The sequence below is a fragment of the Colletotrichum godetiae genome, assembly GCF_030913485.1.
Source record: "Colletotrichum godetiae strain CBS 193.32 chromosome Unknown BDP55scaffold_11, whole genome shotgun sequence".
NCBI lineage: Eukaryota > Fungi > Ascomycota > Sordariomycetes > Glomerellales > Glomerellaceae > Colletotrichum > Colletotrichum godetiae.
This window is the reverse complement of record NW_026851259.1, coordinates 110,172-136,218: the sequence shown is the minus strand read 5'-3', so window position 1 is coordinate 136,218 and position 26,047 is coordinate 110,172. Positions and strand designations below refer to the sequence as shown.

At 53.7% G+C, this 26,047-nt stretch overlaps 8 protein-coding genes across 8 annotated transcripts; 3 read left to right on the top strand and 5 right to left on the bottom strand.

The window, feature by feature from the left end:
* Positions 1-182: 182 nt before the first annotated feature.
* BDP55DRAFT_547465 (mitochondrial carrier domain-containing protein) lies at positions 183-1,136 on the top strand (the record flags this gene model as incomplete). Its single annotated transcript, XM_060568740.1, has 1 exon — positions 183-1,136. The coding sequence occupies one exon, from the start codon at positions 183-185 to the stop codon at positions 1,134-1,136; it is 954 nt and encodes a 317-aa protein (XP_060432134.1).
* A 414-nt stretch (positions 1,137-1,550) lies between these two features.
* Positions 1,551-5,326, bottom strand: BDP55DRAFT_44522 (WD domain-containing protein). The gene is made up of 6 exons (XM_060567612.1): positions 5,180-5,326; positions 4,868-4,952; positions 3,510-4,761; positions 3,250-3,460; positions 2,001-3,199; positions 1,551-1,949 (listed from the first exon to the last, which is right to left on the bottom strand). Exons 1-6 carry the CDS (start codon positions 5,211-5,213, stop codon positions 1,731-1,733), a joined length of 3,000 nt encoding a protein of 999 aa, XP_060432133.1. The 5' UTR covers positions 5,214-5,326; the 3' UTR covers positions 1,551-1,730.
* A 1,621-nt stretch (positions 5,327-6,947) lies between these two features.
* BDP55DRAFT_766378 (uncharacterized protein) lies at positions 6,948-7,983 on the bottom strand (the record flags this gene model as incomplete). The annotated part of the gene is made up of 2 exons (XM_060580966.1): positions 7,339-7,983; positions 6,948-7,057 (listed from the first exon to the last, which is right to left on the bottom strand). The coding sequence occupies exons 1-2, from the start codon at positions 7,628-7,630 to the stop codon at positions 6,948-6,950; spliced, it is 402 nt and encodes a 133-aa protein (XP_060432132.1). The 5' UTR covers positions 7,631-7,983.
* An 884-nt stretch (positions 7,984-8,867) lies between these two features.
* Positions 8,868-10,787, bottom strand: BDP55DRAFT_726346 (ATP-dependent RNA helicase HAS1; the record flags this gene model as incomplete). The annotated part of the gene is made up of 2 exons (XM_060579136.1): positions 8,868-9,377; positions 9,441-10,787. The coding sequence occupies 2 exons, from the start codon at positions 10,785-10,787 to the stop codon at positions 8,868-8,870; spliced, it is 1,857 nt and encodes a 618-aa protein (XP_060432131.1).
* A 1,420-nt stretch (positions 10,788-12,207) lies between these two features.
* BDP55DRAFT_44336 (6-phosphofructo-2-kinase) lies at positions 12,208-14,316 on the bottom strand. The gene is made up of 4 exons (XM_060567611.1): positions 13,134-14,316; positions 12,971-13,084; positions 12,406-12,916; positions 12,208-12,343 (listed from the first exon to the last, which is right to left on the bottom strand). Coding segments are annotated over exons 1-4 (1,395 nt in total). The 5' UTR covers positions 13,902-14,316; the 3' UTR covers positions 12,208-12,341.
* A 3,299-nt stretch (positions 14,317-17,615) lies between these two features.
* BDP55DRAFT_726344 (eukaryotic aspartyl protease) lies at positions 17,616-19,041 on the bottom strand (the record flags this gene model as incomplete). The annotated part of the gene is made up of 2 exons (XM_060579135.1): positions 17,616-18,107; positions 18,160-19,041. The coding sequence occupies 2 exons, from the start codon at positions 19,039-19,041 to the stop codon at positions 17,616-17,618; spliced, it is 1,374 nt and encodes a 457-aa protein (XP_060432129.1).
* A 2,173-nt stretch (positions 19,042-21,214) lies between these two features.
* BDP55DRAFT_605919 (uncharacterized protein) lies at positions 21,215-22,381 on the top strand (the record flags this gene model as incomplete). The annotated part of the gene is made up of 1 exon (XM_060571109.1): positions 21,215-22,381. The coding sequence occupies one exon, from the start codon at positions 21,215-21,217 to the stop codon at positions 22,379-22,381; it is 1,167 nt and encodes a 388-aa protein (XP_060432128.1).
* Positions 22,382-22,921: 540 nt separating this feature from the next.
* Positions 22,922-25,565, top strand: BDP55DRAFT_655910 (uncharacterized protein). The gene is made up of 5 exons (XM_060574349.1): positions 22,922-23,581; positions 23,634-23,881; positions 23,938-24,173; positions 24,226-25,265; positions 25,325-25,565. The coding sequence occupies exons 1-4, from the start codon at positions 23,151-23,153 to the stop codon at positions 25,189-25,191; spliced, it is 1,881 nt and encodes a 626-aa protein (XP_060432127.1). The 5' UTR covers positions 22,922-23,150; the 3' UTR covers positions 25,192-25,265; positions 25,325-25,565.
* The last annotated feature ends 482 nt before the right edge of the window (positions 25,566-26,047 follow it).

Here is a 26,047-nt window from a genome sequence, read left to right as displayed (position 1 = left end):
ATCCATCCTCCTAGGTAATCGTCGGCGCAATCCCGAGCACGCGACACAACATCTCGACCTCCACGAAGCCACCACCACCACCCGACCCAAGGCACTCAGAAAGAAACGAAGAAGCGAACTCCCCACGAATCAACCTCGCCACACCAAAACCACCTCCCATAAAATCCACCACAGCAGCAACAATGTCCACCACAAACAACCCCCCCTCCTTCACAACAGCCCTCCTAGCAGGCGGAATCGCAGGCACAACAGTAGACCTAACCCTCTTCCCCCTCGACACCCTCAAAACCCGCCTCCAATCCTCCGCAGGCTTCTTCCCCTCCGGCGGCTTCACCGGAATCTACCGCGGCATCGGCTCCGCCGTCGTCGGCTCAGCACCCGGCGCCGCCTTCTTCTTCTGCACCTACGAGGGTTCCAAATCCTTTATAAATTCCCGCCTCCTCGCCCTCTCTGGCTCATCATCATCATCGTCATCATCATCATCAAAACCAGCCTGGATAGATCCAGCAACCCACATGCTCGCCGCCTCCCTAGGCGAAATCGCCGCCTGCGCAATCCGCGTCCCCACCGAAGTCGTAAAACAGCGCGCCCAAGCAGGCCAGCACGGCGGCTCCTCCCTCCTCGCCTTCCGCTCCATCCTGTCGCAATACTCCTCCCCGGGCGGCGGCGCATCCGCCGTCTGGCGCGAGCTCTACCGCGGCTGGTCCATCACCGTCCTCCGCGAGGTCCCCTTCACCATAATCCAGTTCCCCCTCTGGGAACGCCTCAAGCGCTGGGGCCGCGAGCGCAAACAGGCCAAAAATTACAAACTCGACATTGACCCGCGGACCGGCGCCAACACGCAGAAACAGACGGAATACGAGGTCAGCGCCGTCGAGAGCGCGTTGTACGGTAGCGTTGCCGGTGCCGCGGCGGCGGGTATCACGACCCCGCTTGACGTCCTCAAGACGAGGGTGATGCTGAGCCAGCAGAAAGAAAAGATTGGCGATATTTTGCGTACGATTTATAAGGAGCATGGCATCCGGCCCTTCTTTGCGGGTATCGGGCCGAGGGTCATGTGGATCAGCATCGGAGGGTCCATCTTCCTCGGCAGCTACCAGTTTGCGTCAAACACATTGACCGGCGCTGTGATATAATAATCTTTCTTATGAGTTCTTGGGGGGTGTGATGGGACACGAACATGCATAGAGGCGCAACGTACAAGGCGCTGGATAGACGGCAAACCGGCCATGTGAAAAGGGAAGAAACATCTGGATTGGAGGGCCCTCAACTTGCCCTCCCGCTGTATAAACATACGCTCGAGCACGCAGCCAGAAGGGCTGCCTGCACTTGACAACTTTTCCGCTATGTACATTATTGAAAAACGCCATTATACCCGTACTGACCGGAGGTCACAGGCCCTTTGACTCATGTCGTATAGCAATATTCAACTCTCGTGATGACGAAATTGCCCACTTGTACTTTGTGGTCCGCGAGCCACCTCGATGCCAGTGGCACTCCCTGGTTGGCCGCACCTTGTCCACCACTCGAGACTATCGCGAAGCTGAGGCAGCCGTAGATGATCCCCATGACCGTGGCGGAGTGAGGTCAGATGTCGCACGTTTCATGTACTGCTCTTGGTCGGCTTTCTTTACCACCTCCATGGTTTTGAAGTTCTGCAGCTGTGCCTTTGGCAAGCTCACCTCAAGGTGCGGTCTCCCTTGCCACCAGCCCGCCAGTCGAGACAGAGACTATCCTGTCGTTGGAGGCGTTGCGGTGCCTGTCGATGGTGCATGGTCAGATTCCGCTGCTACTGGCGCTGCTGCAGGAGGCTCGGGTTCCGCCTTGGGGGCCTCCTTGATCTCCTTGATTTCCTTGCGCCCATTGGCCTTGTAGTACAGCTGAACGTCGTTGCCACCCTTCCAGATGTGGGCTCGTAGAGTTGCAAGGGTCATTGTGATGGGTAGTAACTAAGCCGAGTTAGCAGAGATCGAGCACGGCACAAGCAAAAAAACACTAACCTGTTCGTTACAGTATAACTCCAAGTACTCGTGAGGCAAAAGAGCATCCGGCTCCGGAGTCTCCGGCTGGGGATCGATGCGCTCCGCAACGTAGGCCAAGATCTTCTTGACTCGTAGCATTCTGTTGGCGTTAAGACGATTGTTGCCATCTGTTGTTGCAATGTCGGGCAGACTATTCTGCCATGGCTGAAGGACGAACGAGACCTTAACAGGCTCCTTGATAGGGATCTGATTCTGGAGCAGCACCTCGCCCAACCACATCGGACCGCACTGCTCAATGATATCCGCACCCTGGCCGACCGTCTCAACAGTGCCTTGGTATATGTTGGCACTTCCACCAGTCGTTTCTTCCTGAAGGACAACCTTTGTGCCAGGAGGCAATTTCAGCACCGGAGTGTCGTTTGCTAAGCTTGGTGTAACCTTTGTCTCGATGAGCTTCTCAGGATTCTCAGTCAGCGATTTATCGTAGTCGTTTCGAATCTTTTGAATGGCGCCCAGGAAACTGTCATCGACTTCCTTCTCGTGCGTCGATGAAGCCTCGGACTCTTCAGCCTTCTCGTCCACCACGGCGGGCTTCTCTGGGGCAGTAGTCGAAGCCGACCGTCCACTCTTCTTACTGCCAAAAGACATACCCATGCCCATACGAAACTTCTTGCCAAACGCCGTGCTGGGTGACTTTCCATTGGTTGCATCCTTCTCCTTGTCCTTGTCCTTCTCCTTGTCTTTGCTCGTGTCTGCCGGTGTCTTGGCATCGGGAGCCGCTGTTTGCTCGGCAGGCGTTGCTGGTGCTGCGGTAGGCTTCGAAGCTCCTTCAATCGGTCCAATAGCGCTTGTGAAATAGTCTTCCCGCTCAGTTGATGGCCGGCTGAACTGAGACGACTTGTTGTCAAGGGGACTGGAAGGTGTGGCTGCTCCTTCTGGGACGTCGTGAAGCCGGCCAGCTCCCGGCGTGGCGAGGCCAATAGCCATGCCAGGCGTCATGGGGTAGTGAGTACCATTCGCACGTGGTGTCGTTCCCGAACTCTCATCCCATGCGTTATCGGTAGGCATCGCTATTGACGAAGGTGGGTTCGCGCGGCTTGCTTGTAGCCTCCGCTCTACAGCTTCGTTGAGTGTGGCACGGTACGCTTCGTCTCGCTTGATTTCCTCGTCGATCAAGCCAGCAAATAGGTAGCGAAGAATCCACTTGCCAAGGTTGACTGTCAGTCTGTTTAGCATGTGGTCGTCCTCAGTCTTGCGAGCTTCTCACTTCTCTGGTCTTCCCGGAACTCGACCGGCTCCTCCAACTCCAGATCGTCCGCGTACATCTCTGCATCGAAGCAATTGAACGGCTCCAGAACCACAGTCAGACTTCCAGAGCTAATGTCGATGGAGCACCACGGGGCTACTGCTTCCGTGGTGTTGACTTCTATCTCGACATCTTCCAAATGCTTCTTCGCAAACTTTTGGATTGGTTTGCACTGCGAGAGTCAGTGATTCATCTTCGAGTCAAACCTATAGCCAACATACCTTGATGAGATCCCACATGAGAACGTCACCAGCCGTGTCTAGCGTCAGGACTCTCCTCCTGTCGTTCAAGAGCCTATGCTTCACCAAACCGAACTGGCCTTCAATAGTCTCCTCCGGGTTCTGGTTGATGGGCTCGGTCCCATGCGGTACATGATTCCCAACTGCCGGTGGGGATTCCGGGCCAGGATTGGCTTGGACTGGGAATGTCGCCGTGTTGGAGATACGCAAGATCGATCTCGGTGAGATTTCCTTCTTTGGCGAGTTCGCAGGCGGAGGACTCGAGGGCTGTCTAGTTCTCGAAGCCGTGGATGCTGCGCGCTGGCGTTGGAAGGCCTCGGGAAGCTGTAAGTCAGGACCTGTATCGACATTGGACCAACGGTTGATTGACGAAGTGTTGGTTGCCGTCCAGATGTAGTCGCCTGCCGCCACAACCTTGCTGATCGAATGAGACTCGTGGGCGACAGCAACAGAAATTCCGTCGTCGAGGTCTTCGAGGTTTCCGCGGACGTCCGTCTTTACAACGAAGCCGGACCTGTCACTGCTGTAGAAGGTACCCAGCTCAGGATCGTCCGAGAAGAGCGACCAGACGCTGTCTTCGTGCATGGTAAACGTGTACATACAACGTCCAGCCGTGACACTCCAGAGCTTGATTGTGTGATCTGAACTGGCCGTAAGTACCTTGTCACCGGCCTCGTTGAGCAGGACGCCGCGCACGTTATCCGTGTGGCCGACGAACTTTGTCACCCTCTTGCCGGAACGAGGATCCCATAAGCGCACAACCGACTCGGGGCCGCCGTTGGCCATGATGCTGTGGCCGACGCTCAGGGCGTAAATGGAGCCCTTTTCCGCAACCTCGTCGCCCTGGGTGTCAATCTCGAGAGTTTTGCCTCCTCCATTCAAGTCCCACAGGTATATCTTGCGATCGAAGCCACCCGAGGCAACCCAGTTGACAGAGCCGCCAGGGGGCGTGGCAACGCACTTGACATAGTCGGCGTGTCCTCCAATGGTCGCGGCGATATCGTTCGTCTCGGAGTGTGGGCGCCAGACCTTGACCGTCAGGTCGTTGGAGGCGGTGACGACGGCGGAGTTGTTGTTGGCGAGGACAATGTCGTTGATCCATGCCATGTGCGCCTGGGTCTGGGAGCGGAAGGCGGTCTTGGTCTTGGTCTCGGAGGGTGGTGCGCTGCCGCCAGTCTGGAGGTTGAGGTTGAGGTCCCATGCGCAAATGTAGCCATCGCGGGCTCCCGAGTATCTGTTTGCGAGCGGAGCAGTGTCAGCGGATAGCTGCGCAGGGAGGAGGAGCAGAATGGGTAGCGGGAGGAGGGCTGCGGTTCGTATCGCGGGTCCCGGGATCTTACAGGATGCCATTGTCCTTGTCGACGGCGAGGCCATTGACGCCTAGTCTGTGGCCGCCGCCTTGCGAACCAGCTGGGAGCTCGAGGACTGTTTGATCATGTGTGATTAGCAGGCGAGATCATTGTCACTTCGAGGAACGCTGCAGACAGATCCGAGTCTCGCGATGAAGGTCAAGACCCGAGGTGCTCGTCCCGGCGGACGTGCGGGATTGCAGTCGTCCGGCCTCAGCCAACATGCGACGGGAGCGCAGCGGCACACGAGCACCAACAGCAAGCAAAGCGGCACGGACAGAAGATGCACATGACCAGACATACCATAGCTGACCCTCTGGCGCGCCTTCTTGGCCATTTTCGAGCGGTAGCGCGGAAGGAGGTTCGATTATGGATTACGCATGCAAAAAGGACGAAACAATGCAATGGGGGAAGAACGATGCGATGCTATGACGGGAAGGATATGCGAGCAGTCGGGTATGTAAGCTCGCTCGGGTGGTGATGCTGTGAGGATGTATCCGTAATGGTGGTGGTGAGAGTAGTGAGGTAGGTAAGTAGGTAGTATTAATTGGCTGCGGCTGGAGTTATGGGGGGGCGCACGGAGATAGGTAGAAACGTGGGTTGCGAGATGAGGTGCCTGCCCAGGTATGATGTATTGGTGGATTGCGACGGGGCCAAGCGGGGAGGACCTGAGCCAGGAAGATGGGGGTGAGAAACGGATACCATTGACCAAGGATGGGAATGGGGATGGAAATGGGCTCAGCGAATGCTACGAGGCTTAAAGGCGCATTCTTACGGATGCTGTAAGATGCAAAAGGTGGGAGTGCGCGTCGTTGGTGTCTGCAATCTGCAACCGCATCTGCACCTGTTCCTGTTGGTGTTGGCGCAATCCAACTTGTTGGAAGGATTGGGATCCATCACTGTCACCTGAGGCCGGGGTACTTTCTCTTCGTGGGTGCGAGGTGCATGGGCAAGGAGCGAGGTAGGTGGATAAGGGGGGCAGTCACTGGTCAGGTCAGGGTACCTCTATTCGTACCACTTCAAGCTGGGAGAAGTAGGCAATTATTCATGTTCCGTAAGAGCATCAGAGGTGAAGCAGGTCTGGCACCGTCACACTCGCTTTCTGGGACCCCTGATTCCGTCTTGCCATTCTCGAGACCGGATAGATCTGCGCATGAAAGGACAAACGGGATGAACATGCTGTTGATCTGTCTGGTGGTTGGTGTTCCTCTTCAAAAGTCTGACTGAATCCTGCATTATGCATCTACCTCAGGTAACCTGCCCGGTAGCATGCAACAGACCATCCGTACCCAGGTACCTTTGGTAGGTATGTACCTTAGACGTGGAAGTGGTAGGTACGCAGACCGGGATCCAGAACAAATCTGACAGACGCCAGACAATCCAAGTAGCACATGGCTCTCCAATTAGCGCCCAAAGTGTCATGTGTCGTTTCTGTAGTACGACGGCGGCAGAAGAAGACCCCTCTTTTGGTCCAGCTTCTAATGTCAGCTCTGAAGAAGCAGTAATCACACGCAACCAATGAGAAACAATCATCAATTGAGAGGTCTATCAGTCTTCAATTTGCCTCTGGAGTCTGGTGTCGAAGAACTCAGTGGCTGGCGCATTCTCCCAGTCCAAGCCACCGACCCTGAACCGCCAGAATGCCAACCCCGAAAACAAGCATGGACCCGCCGATCCCCCTCCCCTCGGTGCTCTTTCCCCCACAGTCCCTGCCCGGCGCCAATTCGCTGACCCTTTCCCCGTCTGCCCCACGCGTCCGTGTCACTTCAGTACCGGCCTCCGCCATCAACATCACGAACATCGCCATCATTATCAACTTGCTCTCTTCATCAACATCCACATTAATCAAAAACCGTTCTCATCGAGTCCAGAAAATCTCATTCATCGTCGTAATACATGATTCATTCCGGGGTATCATTCCTAAAGGTATCATTCCTAAAGTCCATCCCAACGGCCAAAAACAAGTCCCTGCTTTCCCTAATGACGCCTTCAAAAACGCCTTCTCCAAACTCAATGCCATTCCTGCCCCCAAGCGGATGAAGCTGGAGAGTTGAAAGCGCATTCATCATCCTCAATCCTCCAGATCCATCCGCTCGGTGGCAGCAACAAGGGTCTCCAACCCCATGATGCTGTCCCTCACTCCCGCCGCCGTATCGGCACCTCCTGCCTTGCGCTGAGCATCTATATCACCGGCCTTAGTCAGTCATCATCTGCTGACGAGTACGCCGCACGGTACATAAACACTGGGAATGATTGTAAACAACGGGGATCCGGATCCTCTAGGGGATGTAGTTATGCTACACGCCCTTTGAGATCAAAAGCTCTCTACAAGACAGATGTCCTCTGTACAATGAGTATTAGGCAAAGCCAAATTGCCGAACAAGAAGCCCAACAGACATTGAGTAAAAGAAAAAGAAAAAACTCAAAAGGAAAGTGGATTATAAGAAAAACTCCCAACTCACCCTTTGTCTCAGCAGCCCGCTTCTCCCTCTCCGCCCTCTTACACGCAATACAGAGCCCATTCACAGGGCGCGTAGCATACCGTCCCCGACCTTTACACTCTCGGAGGGGAATATCAAAGGGCTCCCGCTCGGGCAAGTGGACATGTCTATTGAGCGTGAGCTCGCCGTGGAGGGTCCGATAGGTGCCGAAGCGTGTGGTGCTGTTGCCGGTGCGGACGCGGACGCACTCCATCATGTTTTGGTACTGCTTGTGCATGCAGGCTGTGTAGAGGGTGTAGGTGTAGGTGCACATCTTTGTCTTTGGTGCCGCTGTCGACTTGGAGTTGTTTCTTAGTGGGTGGTGAGATTTGGACTGGTTGGTGTGAGGTTATCGTGAGTTGGATCGCGGACTGGTCAATGAGGTGAAGGTGTAATGGGTATCGAGTGAATACTTTGTAGCACCTTGATCGTCTTGACTTTGTTCTTGATATTGCCTCTGGTTTGGATGTCTTGTAGACACAATCGTAGTTAAAGAACAAGCAGAAAGTAGAGTCGAAGTGGGTGTGTATTGAAGTGAATTTCGCGATGCCTTCGTTTGCTGGGTACGGAGAGAATTCTCGGCCGCCTCTGGACTGCTCGAACTATGATGTGAATCTTTATTCGAAAGCTGCCTTTCCTAGAATAGCTAGAAGGTGAGTTCGCCGATTCGTTTGTCACTGGTTGGGAAGGCGACGCTTGTATGCGACCTGCCGTCGATGTCCCTTCAAATTTCTTTTTTATAGAAAAAAGACGACTTCTTGCTGGTGTATAAATGGAGTAGAGAAAGAAGTCGAGCAGTGGCTGAAGGGAAAAAAAAAAACTTGGAAGAAACTTTTTTGAGAAAGAAAGGAGCGCTGGATGCGTGGGGGAAAAAAGGGGTGGGATGGGATGGGTTAGTGATGTAGTTGAGTGAGCTCTCGTCCAGGTGATGTAGATGTTGATATTTGAGTGGTGTAGAAGCGAGTGAATGAGGCAGGAGTAGTCTGGTCTGAAGCCCAAGGCCGGTTTGGGAGAATACAATCCAGAGAGTATTCCGGTAAGCTCTTAAGTGTATACACCGTTGAATAAATCCTGGGCTTCCTGGCCACGACCCTCTGACCGACGAGCTCGGTGTAGTAAGCCAGCCTGGCCTCGAACTTGCTAGCCTTATAATGAAAGATGGAGGCTTCGTTGTCTTCCCGGTAGGCATCGAGGCCAGACCATCCTTTGAATGCCTTCGTCTCTTTCACCTGGACTGAAAACATGTTGAGGATCGAAAGTGAAAGGTGAGGCTCTTTCTTCCCTTGTGAGAGACAATTGAGCCATTTATACACCACCACAAGTCATAAAGCAAGACCAAGATTCTAGAATGAAAAAGCCAGTCCCAAATTACCATTTTTTGAACCATCATAATGTTTTGATGACGCGACGCCGTGCTGACCAAATCTATTCTCACAAGACAATGCCATCTCAGCAATAACAAGCCTCTTCCTCATCATCATCCACTGAACTTCCCCCTCAAACTCACCCCTTTACCGCTTCTTATAAAACCCACCAGTGCCACTCTGCTGGTTCCTAGGCTGACTTCCATACGCCCTCCGCCCCTGCGTCTTCTTATCCCGACTCATGCTCGCGCCCACAGTAATATCCACCCGCGGCGGCGTCGAGAACCCAAAGCTCTTGGCCACTTTAGCGAGATCCAGCTTATTCACGTCAAAGACAGTCCGCAGCGAGTGCGACGCGTACGCGTGCAGGTACGAACGGTAGCCGTCCTTTGCGCTCTTGTTGAGGTAGTAGTTCTGGTTGATGAGCTTCTCGAGCAGGGACTGGATGTTGGCGACCTTGTTGGCGGGGAAATCGAACTCGACGACGGGGACGCGGGCTTCCTTGAGATGCGTCAGGAAGCCGACCTCGCTGGGCTGGAGGAACATGAGGGAGCGGCCCTTGCTGTTGGAGCCGCGGGCGGTTCGGCCGACGCGGTGGATGTAGTCGCGCGGGTCGTCTGGGGGATCGACCTGGACGATCCAGTCTACGGCGGGGATCTAAAGAGTTCTGTCAGTAAACTATTCCATCTACAAACTTATTCGGAGACGATTGTGACTTACATCCAAACCACGAGCGGCAACGTCGGTGCAGATAAGCGTACCCTGCTTCGCATTGCAAAACTCGAAAAACGTATTCGTCCGCTTCTGCTGCTTCTGCTTGCCGTGCAGATCCAACACCGGCAGATCGATGTAGTTGAGCAGCTCGGCGTGGTACTTGACCGAGTTACAACTGCTGAAGAAGACAATCACCTTCTTCTTGAGGTTGCGCTTCAGGAACGAGAAGAGCAGAAGGAACCGCTTATCCGCGTCGCAGAGAACGTACCCCTGCTCCAGGTTGGCAACAGTGCTGTGCTCCTGCTTCTCGTCGACGTTCACGTACAACGGGCCCGGGCGAAGCGAGATGCGCGCCAGGTCCTCGACCTTGGTCGTCTGCGTCGCGGAGAAGAGCATAGTCTGGCGGTCGTTCTTGGGCAGAATCTTAACGATTTGCCTCATCTCATCCTCGAAACCGATTTCCAATATCCGGTCGGCCTCGTCGATGATGAGGGACTTCAAGTTTTTGAAGACGAAGGGGGTGTTTTGCAGGTGATCCAGCAGACGGCCGGGCGTGGCAATCAGGAGGTTAACACCCTTTTGCAACTTGTCTGCTTCGGCGCGACGGTTCGCGCCGCCGATGACGATGCCGTATGTCTGCGAGTGGTGCGCCATCAACTCCCGCGCCACGCCGAAAATCTGCAGCGCCAGCTCGCGGGTAGGCGAGACGACGATGACGCCCGTGCCGTTGCGCGGCTTGAAGCGCAGGGCACTGAGCATCTCAACGGCGGGGATGAGGAACGCGAGCGTCTTTCCGGAACCCGTCTTGGCTGCTCCCAGGACGTCCTTGCCGCTCAGCAGGGGCGGGATACCCCGCCTCTGGATCTCCGTCATCTTAGTGAAGCCCATGTCGCCAATGGCCCTCATTGTCTTTTCGGAGAGGTTGAGCTCGGAGAAGTCGTGGGCCTCGGCGCCCGCGACGGGCGGGAGGGAGAGTTGTTGCGCGTTGGGGATGTCGTCGCCGTCGGCGGTTTCCTTTGCGGGTGCAGAGACGTCTTCGTCGAGGTCGGAGCCGTTGCCCTCGTCGTTGTCGTCTTGTGTGTGGTCGGTCTTAAAGTTGGCGGCGGCCGTCTCCTCCTCATTCTCGACATCTTCGGCGTCGCTGCCGGATTCGGCTTCGACCTCCTCCTCGTTGTCGGATTCCGGCTCGGGCTCGGGCTGCTTGCTGCGCTTCACCTTCTTGGACTTCTTCGCGGGGGCCTCAGCGGTCGTGGCGGCGGCGGGGACCTCTGCCTCGGCGGCTCGCTTTTTGCTGGAGACCTTTACGCCATTGGAGTCGCGGGACTTTCTCTTCTTGCTCGTGGCGGCGTCCATGTTGTGTGGTTTTGTGGCGGTTTTTTGCAATGCGAAAATTGCGTTGTAGAAAACCGTGCAGTGTAGGCGGCTTGAGTGAACTTCTCACTGCAGCTGGCTCTCAGAGCGTCGACCCTCTCCCGCCTGGGAATTTTTTTTTCTTATCGGTCTAAAAAGTCTCGGCTGATAACGGAGGTGGTTAATCCATCCCGAGTGGAATGTGGTGCGGGGCACAAGGTACGTACCGGATACTGATGGTGGGATTGGCGAGCGCCTACCTGCATCAACTTGGACGTAGGCGTCCCGGTCTTGTATGCCCATAGAGCAGAGTCTGGAATCAGATTCAAGCTTTTCATGTTGTGGTCGAGGCCATCACGGTAGAAGCCACCTCGAACGATAGTTTCGTGTTTATGACTCACTTGAAACCCAGGTCCGATTTTTTGGATGACAAGATGTTCGGACATTCCATTGGCCATGATTCCAGGCAAGGTCGCTGCAAGCGCAGACATCACCGAGTAACTGTTTGATTCATAGGCTACTACCGAGCATCACATCACATAATTCCGTTGAAATTGCTTGCTTCTCAGCCACTGCCCGCGGGTCTCGTCGGATAGTTATCGAGAAGCTTTTCACCTTGAAATCGCCGTTCGTCTGACTCTTATGGGGCCGATTACACCGACTGGAAGAAGGCAGTAACAAAATCATCCTTGGGACTCTCCCACCTTCAATGGTGCTGGTTGCTCAGGCCCTATCACCACGATACGGTATCGGTCTTATGTCAGTCACACAACAGCGAGAGAAAGTCATTGGTACCTAACGTAGGTACTATCATCATGAAGCTATGAAACTGGGAAACTAAAGGGAACATGTAGAGAAGGCCGGGCAGCAAAAAAGGTCCCACGGTCCAGCCCCTCGTCACACCCAGACGGGTGTCAAATGGTCCTTGGTCCAAGCCGAACCTCTATGCCGGTGTCCGCAACCACTCAAACCGTCCGCGTACACCCCCTTCCGATCGATGCAACTTTTGTCCCCCTGCCTTTCTTCCCCTTTCATTTTGATTGTGAATTGTCGAACCTTGAAACCATTTGTCCTAGAGTAGTTGTAGGAACTTGAGCAAAGTAATTGTGATACCGGACCATGGATGCATCGCGACAGCAACCGCAAGACTTTGAAAGCGTGGAAGCCCACTTCATCGTAAGAAGTGTAAACAGTGTGATGTAGTCGCCGTGTTGACGTCCGTCTGGTCCAGTAAAAAAGCAAGGTAATTTGTTCCATCGAGAATGGTTGTCGGATTCCCTCCGACTTCATATGCCACCACTCTCCGCGTTTTTTTGCCGCCGTACTCCATGTACTTGGTCATCTTTTCTCTCTCTCTCTCTCTCTCTCTCCGTGTTGTCCCTGAACGCCATCGTGAACCAAATGGAATATGCCGAAAAGTGGAGTCTGAAAACGTCGTCGTCGTCAAGAGAAAAAAGGAAATCCTTCGCGTGCGCAGGTCTCGATTCGACCTCGAACTGTCTTGGTCACAGAGACTGAAACCGCGTGACAGACACGCCCACGTTCGCTTCCTCAGATTTCTACTCCATTCCGTCAGTCAATCTTCATTACCAACCCGGTTGCAAGGATTCTTTTCACGTACACTCAGGAACCGGGTTCTCGTGCTTGGCCGTAGAACCCTTGCCACGCCAGGTGCTGACAGCCGGGATGTTAGCCTCGTAGCGCACCTCTTCGGTTCCGTAGGCGCGAGGGGTGAGCTTGATGAGGGTGTGCAGGGGCACATTCATCCAGGGGCTGTCGGCCTGGTTCTTGTTCATGAAGTAGGCGTAGATGCAGCGCAGTACGGCCTGGTGGGTGACAATGAGGATGTCCTCGCTGCGCTCGAGCTCCATGATGATGGGCTCGAGGCGAATGACGACGTCGCGGTACGACTCACCGCCGCGGTAGCGGTAATTGTACTTGTCCTCGTCACGGGCGGCAAAATCCTCCGGGAAACGGTCCTTGATTTCCTGGTAGGTGAGGCCGTCACAGACGCCGGAGTCAAGCTCGTCGAGAGCCTTCCACTGCAACTGGTTGTAGTCAGAGGGGAGGAAACGAGCGGTCGCGATGGTGCGCTTGAGAGTCGAGGTCCAGACGGTCAGGGGACGATCGTCCTGTAGGCTGATGAGCAAATTTGGCTATAAGGCGCATTTTGTGGAACAACTTACACCGACTGACTTGCGGACGAGCTCGGGGAGCTTGCGCGCATACTGTTCACCACGGGGAGAGAGCACAGTGTCGCCACCAATGCGGCCATCCAAGTTGTACATGGACTCTCCGTGCTGTCTCTTGTTAGCCTGGACTCAACAGCGCAAAGTTAGTGATACATACTCTAGATAGCCAGATGGAGCGAGGGCGGATGTGCAGGTTCATGAGATAGTAGACAACGCGACTCTGAAGGTAGTCCTGGATGCGGTTGATGATGACCTGCTTGCCGACATCCATGATCTTGAGGTAGGTGTACTCGTTCTCATCGCCATCCTCGTCGAGCGTCTTGTAGACCTTCTCGTAGTTGCGAATGCGGTTGCGGAAGTCAAGCGCAGCCTCCTCGGGGTCCTGGCCCTGGTAGTCGGGTGAGGTAGTCTTGACATCGCGAATGTTGGCCATGATGAGGTTCTCGTTGTCGCACTTGCTCTCGACGAAGAGAACCTCGATGCCCTCCTTGGTGCAAATGTCAAGAACCCACTTGCGACGCTCCTTGGTAGAGTTGGTGGCATCGAGGATGCCGATGACACCGCCCTGACGGAACCAGGCGAGCATGTCCTCAATGGCCTTCTCGGCAGCGGCGCGACGTCTACGCTCGCCCTCGGTGTTATAGAAATCAAAGAAATCAGCCGAGGGGTGCGCGTCCTCCTGGCGGCGGTAGCTGCCCACATTGAAGGTCTTTGCCTTGATGGAGAGCCAACCCAGATAGCGTTGCGCTGTGCCAAACACGTCAGTGCCAAATAATCGGAATACCAACGCCGTGAATATGCGCCGAAGCGGCGGCGGCGTCGTTTGCCGGATATTCTTCCAGAAATACGCAGCTGGAATATTTACGTACCCTTCTGAGCGATGAAGCTCTTGCCCCGAGCAGGCAGACCAACCATGACGACGCATATCTTGGTATCCTCCACCTGAACGCCTATGCCGTTAGTCTTGCCCGGCATCTTGACGCTGTGCTTCTTCTCGTTCTCTCTTTCGTTTTGGTGTTGTCTGAGCGGAAGTTGTTATGACGAGACAGAAGGAAAATGATGTTGTAGAGACTGAAAGCGCGTAGGCATGAGAAGGAAGCCGGAGATGAATTGAGTGGCGTGGAAAAGAGAGAGCGTGGAGGAAGGCAGCTCGCGTGATGCTTCCAGCTCGTGGCAGGTAGCTCTACGCCCAAATAGGCGGGACCCCTCGGGTGTGACTTTCGGGGCGGGTGCGGTGACTTTGGGACGGGGGTGACGGGGATGACGGGGGTTCAGAGTCACTCTGAGCCGGACGACATGGAACTGCTGAAAGAAGTGGAGGAGGTCCTTGTCTCCTAGACCTCTTTGATAGAGATACTGGCAAGGGGCAGGTAGAACACTGAGCCAACGGGTGTGGTCCAAAACGTTGTTTGCTGAAGAATTCCGTTTGCAGGTAAGAGTACTAGGTAAGGTAGGGGTAGGTAGGTGATGATATGGGTATGTGTAGGTGTAAGGAGATGAGGAAACAGCAGACCTAAGGTTGCACAGAGTTTGGGGAACGATGATGTAGTGAGGAGAAGAGAGTGACCTGATGTTAGGTGAGGTGAAAGGTGAGGGTGGAGGGCATAGAGTAATGAGTGGATGGGCGGCGTGCGTGAGTACGTGAAAGTGTGAAGGGGATTAAGAGAAAGGTACGTAAAACATAGGTAAACGAGGAGGGGGGAAGACGTAGAGGACAAGGGCGCCGAGAGGATATCCCGAGGAACAAGAAGAGGCAATGGACGACTACTTGGAGTCGAGTTGGCTGTCAGCAAAGAGCCGAGAGCAGCAAGTACTCATGAGCAATGTAGGTAAGGTACCTCACCTCAAGGCTCAGAGTATGGAAATCGCTGAACTCGGCAGTACCTTGGACGAGACTCAGACCCCAAGAACAAATAGCGGGCGCAACGACGGCAACAGTCTTGATGGAGAGACACCAGGCTCAGCTCATCCATCAGGTCAGGTTGCCCAGTTCAGATATCAAGTCCACCACTGGATGAACTGATGCGACATGTGCCTTGCCGGGGGGATGGATCGCTGTTTGTGCAGGTGTGTATCTGTAGGTAGGTACTTGGGCAGACGGTGACCCCATGTATCTTCCTGAATTCCAGGAGTGACATGTGCTGGGTCACTACTAGCGAACCAGTGGACAGAAGACTGCACTATCCGTAAGGTAGAATAGGGTCTGCCATGTAGCCCGAGGCCGTTGGAAGACTGGAACACCAAACAGAAGAAAGGAAACTCCCATCTTCAAGACGTCCCGTTCGCCCGTATGCAACTGAGACCACCAGCAGCTCACCAGCTTCGCAAAACAAAAGACGGACGCCATTCAGATGCATGTACCTAACTAGGTATGCATGCAGGGCAGGTCATTCGTTCCATTGTGCGCAACGGCAGAGGCCGCCGTCCCCCTCGCGCGGCTTGTCGTCCGTGGTCTGCCCGCCCCTCCATAACCACTGACCCCATGCCCCCGGGTGACCTCCAATTCCCCCCCATTCGGTTGCCCCTCATTCTGCCCGCCTTTCCCCGGTGCCCCTTGTCGGGGGGCCCAGTCCACTGGACCGCTGGAAGGGCAGCTCCAGTCAAGGGCACAGCTCCAGCTTGAAGCTCCAGCAGTTCAGCGCATCCACCTCAGTCACCGGGACATCTCGCACCCTGCTCGCGCCCAGCTTGCCCAGTTCGCCAGTCGGCTTTCTTGGTTCAACACCCTTCCAAGAGCCAAGAGAGAAGCTCTCACCGAGCACAGCCGAGGTGGACATCAGACCACGCCGAACTGATGGTTCTGACTTGCCAGACATAGCCGGAGCCTCCTCACGACCACCAGGTACATCTGAATTCGGTGAACTGCCTTTTCGTGATGACGAGGATGCAAACAAGACTCCTCTTGTGCTGAAGAATGAAACCAAATTCCAGTTCTCTTGAATTTCCCATTCCAACCCCAAATATCCATTTGAGGGCCCTTTCTGTTGCCGTTGATATCTGGACAACTTTGCCAATCGTTTGCACTCCAATTGCCCGTTTGTTGCTCGGCCACTCCCGGCTGCAGCTATATTCCAACAAGCAGAAATCCAAGGATCCAACAGTCGACTTCGCATTAATATCAGAGTCATCCAGGTCCCCAAGCTCTCGAGGCTCAATTGAGCAACTTAATGGCCACTAACAGCTGACCCCCACGAAATCCGCCAGGGGAAAAGGTCACCCGGGACAAGTCTCCTGACCGTGCAACATGGGAAATTTCACCGCCGCACTTGCTAGGTGGAAACGCTTCTATCCGCAGAGCCTGAGCTTGGACAACCAGAGGCTATTACTGCCTCTCCGAACCAGCAGGTCCAGCCGGCCGGGACTCGGATCCAGCAAATCGGCACGATTGCCAGATCGTATCAATAGTCCAGAAGGAAAAGCGAGGGGGAGCCCCATCACTGACCAACACCCCTGCGTGATTATTCACACCGCCAGGAGGCCCTCGACTGGGCAAGGGGGAAAAAGTCACTTGACGATGCCCATGAGAAAGCTGGTGCAAGGCATTGCGCTGCAAATAAGACGACTGAAATCCGCAGAAAGGAACCGAAAAAGAATCGATAATAAACGGCATGGCTTCTGAATATCAAAAGAAAAGAAAGCTAGGAAATTCGATAATATCGTACCTTGCTAAAGCTCCAGGTGTGCTGTCGTCGAGGCGTCTTCTTACTTTCGTCGGCACTATTTGCCGGGATCACTCCGATACCCATGGTGGATGGTTGGGCTGTTTGGAAACGTCGCTTTGAACTGGACTTTGGTGATTTGCTTAAAATCCGGGAATGCCTTCGTCCAGATTGCTCTCCAGGTCAAGTCGGAAGAACACTATTCCAGTCTTTTCCCCAGACACGTTGCCGACCACGGGGGATGTCGGAGGGGTTCAGACGATCGGTACAGCGACTGCCGAGTAACCGCCGCACACCGCAAACGAGTTGAGGCGATATGATCGTGACGGGGAAAAGAGGTGGTGCAAGAGAACGCGAGAGGGTCGTGAAGAATCTGCAGAGGAGAAGAGAAGGAGATGACTGGCCTCTGAAGCAGCAAGGTCGGTATCGCTCGGAAGGAAGTCGGTGAAGTATGAGTAAGTGTTGCCGAAGGGCCTGGATCGTGAAGCGTTGAATCAAGTGGCAGAAATCAGAGCGCCGTCGCGGTGACCTCACTGTCTTATCGATAAGGACTATAGGTCTCGATAAGCCCTCGTCGCCACTCCGATAAGTCCCGACCCGAGCACCGGTTTCAGTCTCGTCCACTGTGGAAAACACAACCTGCGCTGGAACTGCCGCTGTCTCTAACCTGGAATTGCACTTTACCAGGCTGCCCTGGGCGTCACAAGGTGGAGCAAGCGAGAATGCTCAACCAGAACGATTCCAAGCATTCAAAGAAAGTATGAGGCAAGTGGCATTCACTAGACTGAACCCTATCTCACCAGTACAATCACATCTCTGCGTAAGCAACTATGTCTTTGGCCAATATGACCCCAAAACAACCTTAACAAATTCATCGCCAATCTTGTTGAACTGCCACCTCACATGACATTGGATGACCTACATCTGAAACTCTTTCAAGCTGACGCAAAATCCCCGGCTTAAGGAATTTGTCTGTCATTCTACTTCTCAGGAAGTTGAGGAGTGACACCATAGAGTTCACGGCCGTAGAAGCGGACCTGGCCAGCACCAACATCGAAGTAGGCCTCGACATTGTGAAGGAAGACGGAGCCCAGGATATACGGACCGGTGCCTCCAGTGGTGATTCCGACCTGGCAGTAACCCGTGAGAGGGTCCACAAGCCCGCGGTAGATGAGGTCCACTGGGTTGATGAAGAAGCTCGCGCCTTCGATGACGACGGCCACCTTGGGAGCAATAGCATCGCAAGGAGCAAAGTATCCGCCATACTGGAATAAGTAGATGGCGCTGGGGGAGAAAGATCTGGCGATTGCCTCAGCCGTGGGTGGAGGCACGTACATGAGCGTCGTGCCGGTGTCGACAATGTACGGGTACTTCTTGGTGTCGCTGGTGGATCCCCAACGTAAGCCATCGACGAGGATGGTGTAGTATGAGTATTGCCAACTCCCGTCGGGACGCTGAGAGTTGATGCTAGTCTTCAATATTGTGAGTCAACTGAGATGCGATTTTATTTTAGCCAAAACTTACAATGATGAGGTCGGTGTAGGCTGTAGGACCAGTAATTGGCAGACCAGTGCGGCCACCCCATCCAATTACGCCAGACGAATTGCGAACTAGAGAAACACTGAAGGCGTCTGAGGAGAGTCCTTGCTGAACCATGCTGGTGAAGAAGGGCGAGTATGGAACCTGGAAGGCAGGGCGATCCTCATTCATGTCGCCGGTGAAAGCACTGGTGATGGAGGGATAGGCAAGACCGAGAACACCGTTGGTGTAGTTGTTGCCCATCCAGTATGTCTTGTTGGCCAGGCCGACCTGCTGTTGTTTGACGATAATGCCGGCAACCTCGATGTCACTGTAACCCATGGGGCCAGACACTCGCTCGCCAGAGCCATAGCTCAAGGCGAAGTGGACATCCTCGACGGGGCCATATTTGAACTCGTCAATCTTGTCCGGTCCAAAGCCGCAAGATTCAGGGGAATAGACAGCAGTGCCTGACAGGTTGGTACAGGTCAGTTTAGAACTGGTGGTCCAAGTGTCGCTGCTGCCGGTGTCGAAGATCATGTTGATGAGCTTGCCATCCCAGGTGACCTCGACGGCATACTGAGTACCCCAGGGAGACAAGGCTGTGATGTTCTGGTAGCTAGATGAGAGGTCTTGAGGCTGGGCCGCGCCCAAGGCAGTGGCGGCGTTGTGGCCGGTGATTCTACCATGGAATGGCTTCAGTTTCTGGACGCGGCCAGAAACTTCATCAGGGGCAGCCTCGCGAAAGGCCTTGATGCGCTGGAAGTTGACGCCCTTGAGAGGGCTCTTGATCTCGACACCAACATGGCGTCTATCCTTGGCCAAGACAACATCGGCGGAAAAAAGGCCGACTCCCAACAAGGGGGAGATGACGTTGGTGACCTTCATAACGTATTTGGATCACGGAGAGAGTGAGGAAAAGAGGGTGGTTGAAACGAATGATGGATGGGACAAGAGAAGGGACGAGACAGTCGAGCCACAGCTTGCATCTCCTTTTGAAAGATTGACGAGGACAGCGGCGAGATGTTGGGGAACGAAGGCTAAGAAAGGTTGGTCAAGGCGAGGAAGATGAAGTGTCAGGAAAAGGGGGACAATCCACGGATATGTGTTTGGGACAGGCGGTGACGACAGGAAGGCGCAGCAGATGCAAAGGTGCCTTCCTTCTTGGCTGGTCCCGGTTGCGTTACTTCCTTTCGGAGGAATTGTAACATCAGGAGAGTGTGTGTATGGTGGTGACTGCCAGGAGGTGGAAGGAGATACCGAAGGTGGTTGCCATCGTGGATGGCAGGAGGGGCAAGTAGCGCTCGCCTTGAGTCGTTTGCTCGGGATGCCACTTCCATCTCGGAAGGACCAGATCCACACGGAAACAGCGTACCTGCCTTTGATATCCTGGCCTCCCGTTGAGGAAGTTACAGTTTGACACCAGTTCGGAAGGCACTTGCAAAGTTATCATCGATGCCTAACTCTGAAATCTCACAAACAACGACGGTACGAAAATGATCATGGCTCATGGCTGGGGCCCGCAACGAGTCCGCAGTCTCATCCAGTCATGCTTGGCTTTGGAAAGCTATTCGGTCCTTTAAGGTAAATTTCTTCTGCGGCTCACCCTTCCTCACATGTCGAAGCAAACGGTCTTAACCCCGTATCAGGGCCGGTGTTTACGGATGTCACATTACTTCGAACGAGTATTGGGCACATTTACAGTGACCTTTTGCAATTACTTGAGCCTCCTTCATTCAGCCAAGCTTCGTCCATTGCCTTTAGGCTGTTTCATTCACGATACTGACCATCGAGTTCTCGAAAGACATCGGGTCCTCGCCATTCGAGGACCAAAAGCTCTATCTTACTTAAATTGTTTTAGTTACACACAACGGATACCTGCAGCACTTCTCCATCATGCCATCTCATGTTCTGGTAAGACCAGGCACATGTGATCGGAAGTCGGCTCGCCCACGGAGCAAACGCAAATGATCTACGGTGCATCGGTTACCCCCGGCTACAGAGGTTGTTGGAGCTTGAAAAGCCTGTCCCGTTACCGTTGGATCAAGCCTAGTAACACGAGATAATACTACCATGTTTGTTTGAGCTTGTCAATCGCGTCCACGCCATGTACTCTCAACGTGTTGTGGAAGATGATCAGAAACATATTCCTCGCTGTTCGCTTTCGACGCTCTTGTCCCCTGCCTAGCGAATCTGTTTGTTCCCTCACGTCAAATGCGAGATGGCGCACCATCCGCATGTGTTGTGCATGGTATGACACCACTGCCGCTTTGCGACATACCCGACCTGATTACGTCGCTACCAATTGGACCTGACCTCAACCGAGTAGACTGACACGACGAGTGACGGTCCTTGCTGAACCCCTGAAATTTGGGTATTGCCGATTCCTACGGTTGACAAACACGGTCTGACGTTCAGATCGTGTTGAGCAACGTCGACGATAGATGGAAAGGTCTGACGAGAAACCGCAGCAAGCTCATGACATGATCATCAGCACGACGTGTCCCATCCAACAACATATGCTGCGAGGATAAGGTGCTGACAGCCCCGGTCTCAGCTCCGGACCTTGGGACCGATCAGCTACCAAGATTCGGGGTCCATGTCCCGCCGGCGGGCCGCTGGTCCAATCCCATCGTGCCGCTCCGGTCTGACCAGAATCTCCTATTTTCCCATCAATATTTTGACATTGATGCAGAATTGTAGCCAAGATCTCAACGTGAATCCCTCAGGATTTGGTTGAGACAACCTGAGCCCCGTGCGGCAGGGATGAAAAGCCGAGGCACTTACCAGAAAGGGAAATTTAGCCAACCTTAACATGATGACGACAAGACCCGAGGCTAGGGCTGATGAATGCACTGCCTAACGTTCCTTAAGTGACCCGTCCATCCCATTGGAGGTCCGTCTACCTTATATCTTAACCTCACCACACCTTCCTCCCTTGTCTTGACATTGGACGTTGACTGTAACCCTCTCCCAGGATTCTTCATCGGATAGTTCGTCGCCAAAAGCAACGGTCGCTGTCGAGAGTTTCTCTTGCACACCCTTATTCCCACCTCTCAAGATGGCGTCAAACCAGCCCGCCGGCGCTGCCGGACCCCTGCCAGCCATGCAAGAGCTCTCACCGACGACGTTCCTCTACGACCCGCCCTCATCCGTTCCGGACCCAAACTCACCCAAGCTTGTCGCCATCTTCAGCTGGATGTCGGCTCAAGATGTCCATATTGCAAAGTACACCTCGCGGTACATGGCCATGTACCCCTCCGCCAGCATCCTCCTCGTAAAATGCCCCTTCATCCACACCCTCTCCACCCGCATCTCCAAGCGGCAAATCAAGCCGGCGGTCCCCGTAATCCGCTCCCTAGCCGACTCCACTCCGCCGCCGGCCTCCTCCGGGACGGGCACGGGGCAGCGGGCCCCGCAGCTCCTCTTCCACGTCTTCTCCAACGGCGGCGCCACCAACCTCGCCAAATTCCTCGAGCTCTACGCCGACGCGGACCGCGCGGGCCGTCTGGAACTCCCGCTGCACGTGACTCTTTACGATTCCTGCCCGGGTGGATTCCACTGGATGCGCAGCTACCGCGCCCTCTCGGCTTCGATGCCGCGGATTCTGGCGCCGCTGGCTCACGTCTTCATCGGCTGGTTCTGGCTCTTCCACGTCCCGCTCGGGCGGGTCGGGTTCTTCGGCAAGATGTGGGCGGCGCTCAGGCAAAAGGCGCTGTTGGGTAGTGAGAGGCGAAGGGCGTATTTGTACAGCAAGGAGGATGAGATGATTTACTGGGGTGATGTGGAGAGGCATGCGGAGGAGTCGGCTGAGGCTGGGTTCAAGGTCCGCAAGGAGAGGTTTGATGGCAGTCAGCATGTTGCGCATGCCAAGTTGGATTCGTCGAGGTATTGGGGGCTTGTGAGGGATGTGTGGGATGGGGACTTGGTTAAGAAGAAGGTTGAGCCGCCTACGCCGACGACGAAGTCTGCTGATGCCCCGTCAGAACCAACGCCCGAGAACGGGTCGGAAGCTGCCGACAAGACTCCAGAATCTGTGAAGACGGCACCGGAATCACCGCAGGCTGCGCCGGAGCCCCAAAAAGCCAAGACAGAATCGCCAAAGGCTTCTCCGACACCAGAGCCAACCAAAGTGAGCCCTGAGCCACCCAAGCCCGCACCGCCACCACCAGAGATTGCGCCTGCCAGGCCGAAACGGCAACCAACGCCGCCTCCGACCATCCAGTGAGCCGTTGATGTGCGCACTTCTTCTAGTTGAGCATTTATCACTTTCATAGATGATACCTTTCTTTTGTCTTGGCATGTATAGATTGAGATATGCGTGGGCTTACTGTAGACTTTCCTGGATAATCAAATTACGTTACAACTCAATGGGGAAGCTTGTCCTTTGATGGCCTTGCTGACATGGTGTGAGATGTGCATGTCATTATGAGGCTGGAAAGAGAATATTACCCTGGAAATCAAACCAGCGCCGAGTAGGTCTTGTCTATTAAGATTCAGCATGCACTGATTGATCTTCTCGAAGCATTAGCGGGGTCTCGGAGAAGAGGTGAACCGGAGCGTAGGTGGACGAAAACTCAAGGCGCAAGCCAGCGCGAAGCCATCAACAAGTAGCCAACTCCCGCCTCGCCTTACCTACCATTGGCAGACGCCCTCGTTCGTCTGACGCTTTGAGTGACGTGTGGGTTACTCTTAATTGGTTCTTTCTGATGCAACACCCACAGCCTGCAGGAAACCCTGGCGCTTGGGAGGCATTGCTGGGGCTTATCTGCCACGCAGCCTGCTCTATTCGGGCGTCCAAAGGCGCATAAAGCCCCCTTCGGTCTGCCCATCCTCTTGTATATGTATTCTGCTGACCGCACCTGGCGCCTGGCTTCTTGGTTCTCTGACCATCCATAGTAGAATACCCCTCAACGACCATCTACCGTTCGACCCTATCCTGTAACTTTGAGACCAAACGAGACCACGAGGAATCCAGAAGAAGAGCAGTAGCTACAATGGCAGAAGTCTTCGGTGTCGTAGTCAGCGCTTTCACGGTCGTCGAGATCGCGGGAAAACTGGGCTCCAGCACGATCAAGCTCAAGAAGCTTTGGGACGAAGTCCAGGAAGTACCTAGCGAGATGAATCAGCTTGTTGGAATGGTTGACATCCTCAACGCGACGCTGACTGAGCTGGATAGAGCATTCGACAAGGCTGGCGACCCGAATTTTGGCACACTTGATGTCAGTCTAAACTGGTGTCAACAAGCCGCGACCGATTTGGACACTCTGGCGACAGACTTGCAGCAACAGATTGCCACGGCCAAAAGGTTTAGAAGGAGGATTACAAAGCTGAAAGTCACTTTTAAGAAGGACCTGATTCGGAGTTGCGAGCAAAAGGTACAGACCGCTTTGCAGATACTGAGCCTATCACTGAGTACAAGAATCTAGTAAGTGCAACAGTGTGTTCTGCAATTTGAAGTCGCTAAGGGAAGTCTACAGTATCGATATAAATGCCAAGCCCCAGCCATACTCAGTCCAAGCTAATATAGCGGGATCGAATCTTCCGCTGATTGAGACTTCCCCCTGCCAACACGTTGGATTCACACAGGGTCCAATTATTGGAAGCAATGCTGCTATCAATGTTGCGAGAAAGTCTAGGAAAAGTTCAGTTCTGCAAACACGGGCTTCAATTTTCGGTAGTTTTGTCAGCCAGAGCGTCCCACACCCTGAGTTTCCTGAAGTTCAAAGTAGGTCCAAGCATTAGTTGGTATTAAAGTCCAAGAATGCTACTAACACTTTCCAGTATACCAGGCACAGTTGCAGCTGCCATGTTGGATATCAGCAACGATTTGGAACATACAAGTTTACAATGCGTATGCTGGGTGGAAGCACTCTCTGCGAGCATGGACAGTTCGACCTGATGATACTCCCATCTTTAGATATATTAAAGAAAATGAATGGGAAAACGCTCTCTGTGACATCAAGGAGGGCCGGGCGTCTTTATTTGACCGTGATGAGGATGGAAGAACATTGCTACATGTACGGACTTCGTCCATGCTCTTAATGAGATTGAAGCTGACGCTTGACCTAGATAGCAGTCGACTGGGAAAGATTGAGCATCGTTCACCATCTACTCAGCATGGGCTTAAACCTCAGCGATCTACGTGACCACGTTAAGCTTCTTCAATTTGAAGGCTTCATCGATGGCCCGAGTGACGTTTTGGAACTTTTCAAGATATGGATCTACGTCGCCCTCGATGACAGCCTGGAGGAATATTGTGCCCCAGGAGAAACGACCATGAACCTAAGTGCCATCTCTAGCTTTGTTTGGAACGCCCCTGAAGCTCTCCAATATATGAAGAGAAGCCTAGTGGTCACGGCGACTCAGCTCCCATTAACGGCACGCTTTGCTCATTTGGACTGGTCCCAAATCAATCCACAGATTCTGCTAGAAGACATTCAACACGACAAAGACCTCCAGCCTGAAGACTTCTGTGCCACCATAGAAAAGTCACAGAATGGCTCTCTAGGGCGCTTCGCGAGAAACTACAGATTTTACATTGTGGACAATGAAAACTATTACTGGAGGGGACTTGCACGGTGGATCTTCAAGGGAACGTCTCTGGAAAGGCTAAGCATGCAAGAGTCTTCGTATGCGGGGGAGGGTCAATACACACCACTCTTTATTGGCATTTTTGATATGCCATGGAACTATGTCAACATCGGCCGTTGTATTCATAAGCTTTTACGAATGTGGCTGGAGGATATGCAGACCTCAAGCATAGACCTTGATGAATATGGGCGACGAGAGATGGAGGTTTTCAAGCGCGATGCATTGCTGCAAGAGCGACGTTTAAGGATCAGGTCTACTCGCGACGATGGCTATTATGAGTCCTATCCCGGAATGCGACTGACATCTTTCACGTACGGGCCCGAGCCTGAAGACTGGAAGCTTGTCTGGAGTCCAGAGGCCGAGGAATACGCCGGGGAGTTCTGGGACCTGATCGAAAATCCACCTTTACGTATTCCGGGAGGATGGGTAGACGATGACTTGTAATACCACGGATCGTTGTCAACTCGGGTCCTCAGTCTCTGGGTTCCTTGAAGTCATTGTGTTTTGCAAAGCCCAGTGTCTGTCAAGTTTGTTTCCCCCTGTGCCTCGAACGCCGTCTTCCTAACGATTTCAAAAGGCCTTGGAAGTTGGAGGACGAATCGAGAGATATGAGGAAATTTCAAGTAACGTAGGTCTTGACTGTATTCCCAAGTGCTCATTTAGGACATCATGGTCTTCCTAGAAGCTGGCTGTGTCGCCATTAGGCAGTTGAAGTAAGGCAATCGTACCAGCCGCGATCGTGCGCTGCTTCAGATGTATGTTTGAGTATCGGTCAGGAGCTGGTCATGTGTTTCCTGACTATATTATGTGAAGTGCGCGCTTTTACACTCTAATTCTTCACAGCTCGCAAGAGACCTGAGAAGACCTTGCCGTACCGGGGCCGTGTGGTTAGCCTGAAACCAAGCAGACAGCTGAGGATGCTTCACCAATCATAGCTTCACCCTCTGCTGAATACCCCAACCAGGTGCTGGGTATATCACCTCAGTTTTAGCTCGCAAGACAGGCTGGTCAGGAACTTGGCTGTTCCATAGTCTGAGGAGAATACCGTCAAGTTTGAGGACCTGAGCCCAAGGTAAGGTCATCTTCAAGAGTTTACCCAGCTTGTAGATTGATGTAGTAGTTCTGCATCAACTTCCGGTGTTGTTCAGACTTGCTTTCGCCCAGGCGCTGGCTGCTGTCGATCCTACGACATCATGTTGCCTTGAAAGTTGGAAGACCGCAGACGGATGGGGAGAGACAAGGAAACCCATTGCAAAGAGGGAGGCGTGATACAGTGATGTACTGGATCACACATTCTTAG

Excerpts from the sequence above, each read along its gene's own strand:
- BDP55DRAFT_44522 (XM_060567612.1), bottom strand. The coding sequence starts at position 5,213 with ATGGCCAAGAAGGCGCGCCAGAGGGTCAGCTATG. Across the intron at positions 4,953-5,179 it reads GCGCCAGAGGGTCAGCTATG|TCCTCGAGCTCCCAGCTGGT; the intron begins GTATGTCTGGTC and ends ATGATCAAACAG. Across the intron at positions 3,461-3,509 it reads TCATGTGGGATCTCATCAAG|TGCAAACCAATCCAAAAGTT; the intron begins GTATGTTGGCTA and ends TGACTCTCGCAG.
- BDP55DRAFT_44336 (XM_060567611.1), bottom strand. The coding sequence starts at position 13,901 with ATGCGTCGTCATGGTTGGTCTGCCTGCTCGGGGCAAGAGCTTCATCGC. Across the intron at positions 13,085-13,133 it reads GCTCCATCTGGCTATCTAGA|CACGGAGAGTCCATGTACAA; the intron begins GTATGTATCACT and ends AACAAGAGACAG. Across the intron at positions 12,917-12,970 it reads TCGTCCGCAAGTCAGTCGGT|GACGATCGTCCCCTGACCGT; the intron begins GTAAGTTGTTCC and ends ATCAGCCTACAG.
- BDP55DRAFT_655910 (XM_060574349.1), top strand. The coding sequence starts at position 23,151 with ATGGCAGAAGTCTTCGGTGTCGTAGTCAGCGCTTTCACGGTCGTCGAG. Across the intron at positions 23,582-23,633 it reads TCACTGAGTACAAGAATCTA|TATCGATATAAATGCCAAGC; the intron begins GTAAGTGCAACA and ends GGAAGTCTACAG. Across the intron at positions 23,882-23,937 it reads TGAGTTTCCTGAAGTTCAAA|TATACCAGGCACAGTTGCAG; the intron begins GTAGGTCCAAGC and ends AACACTTTCCAG.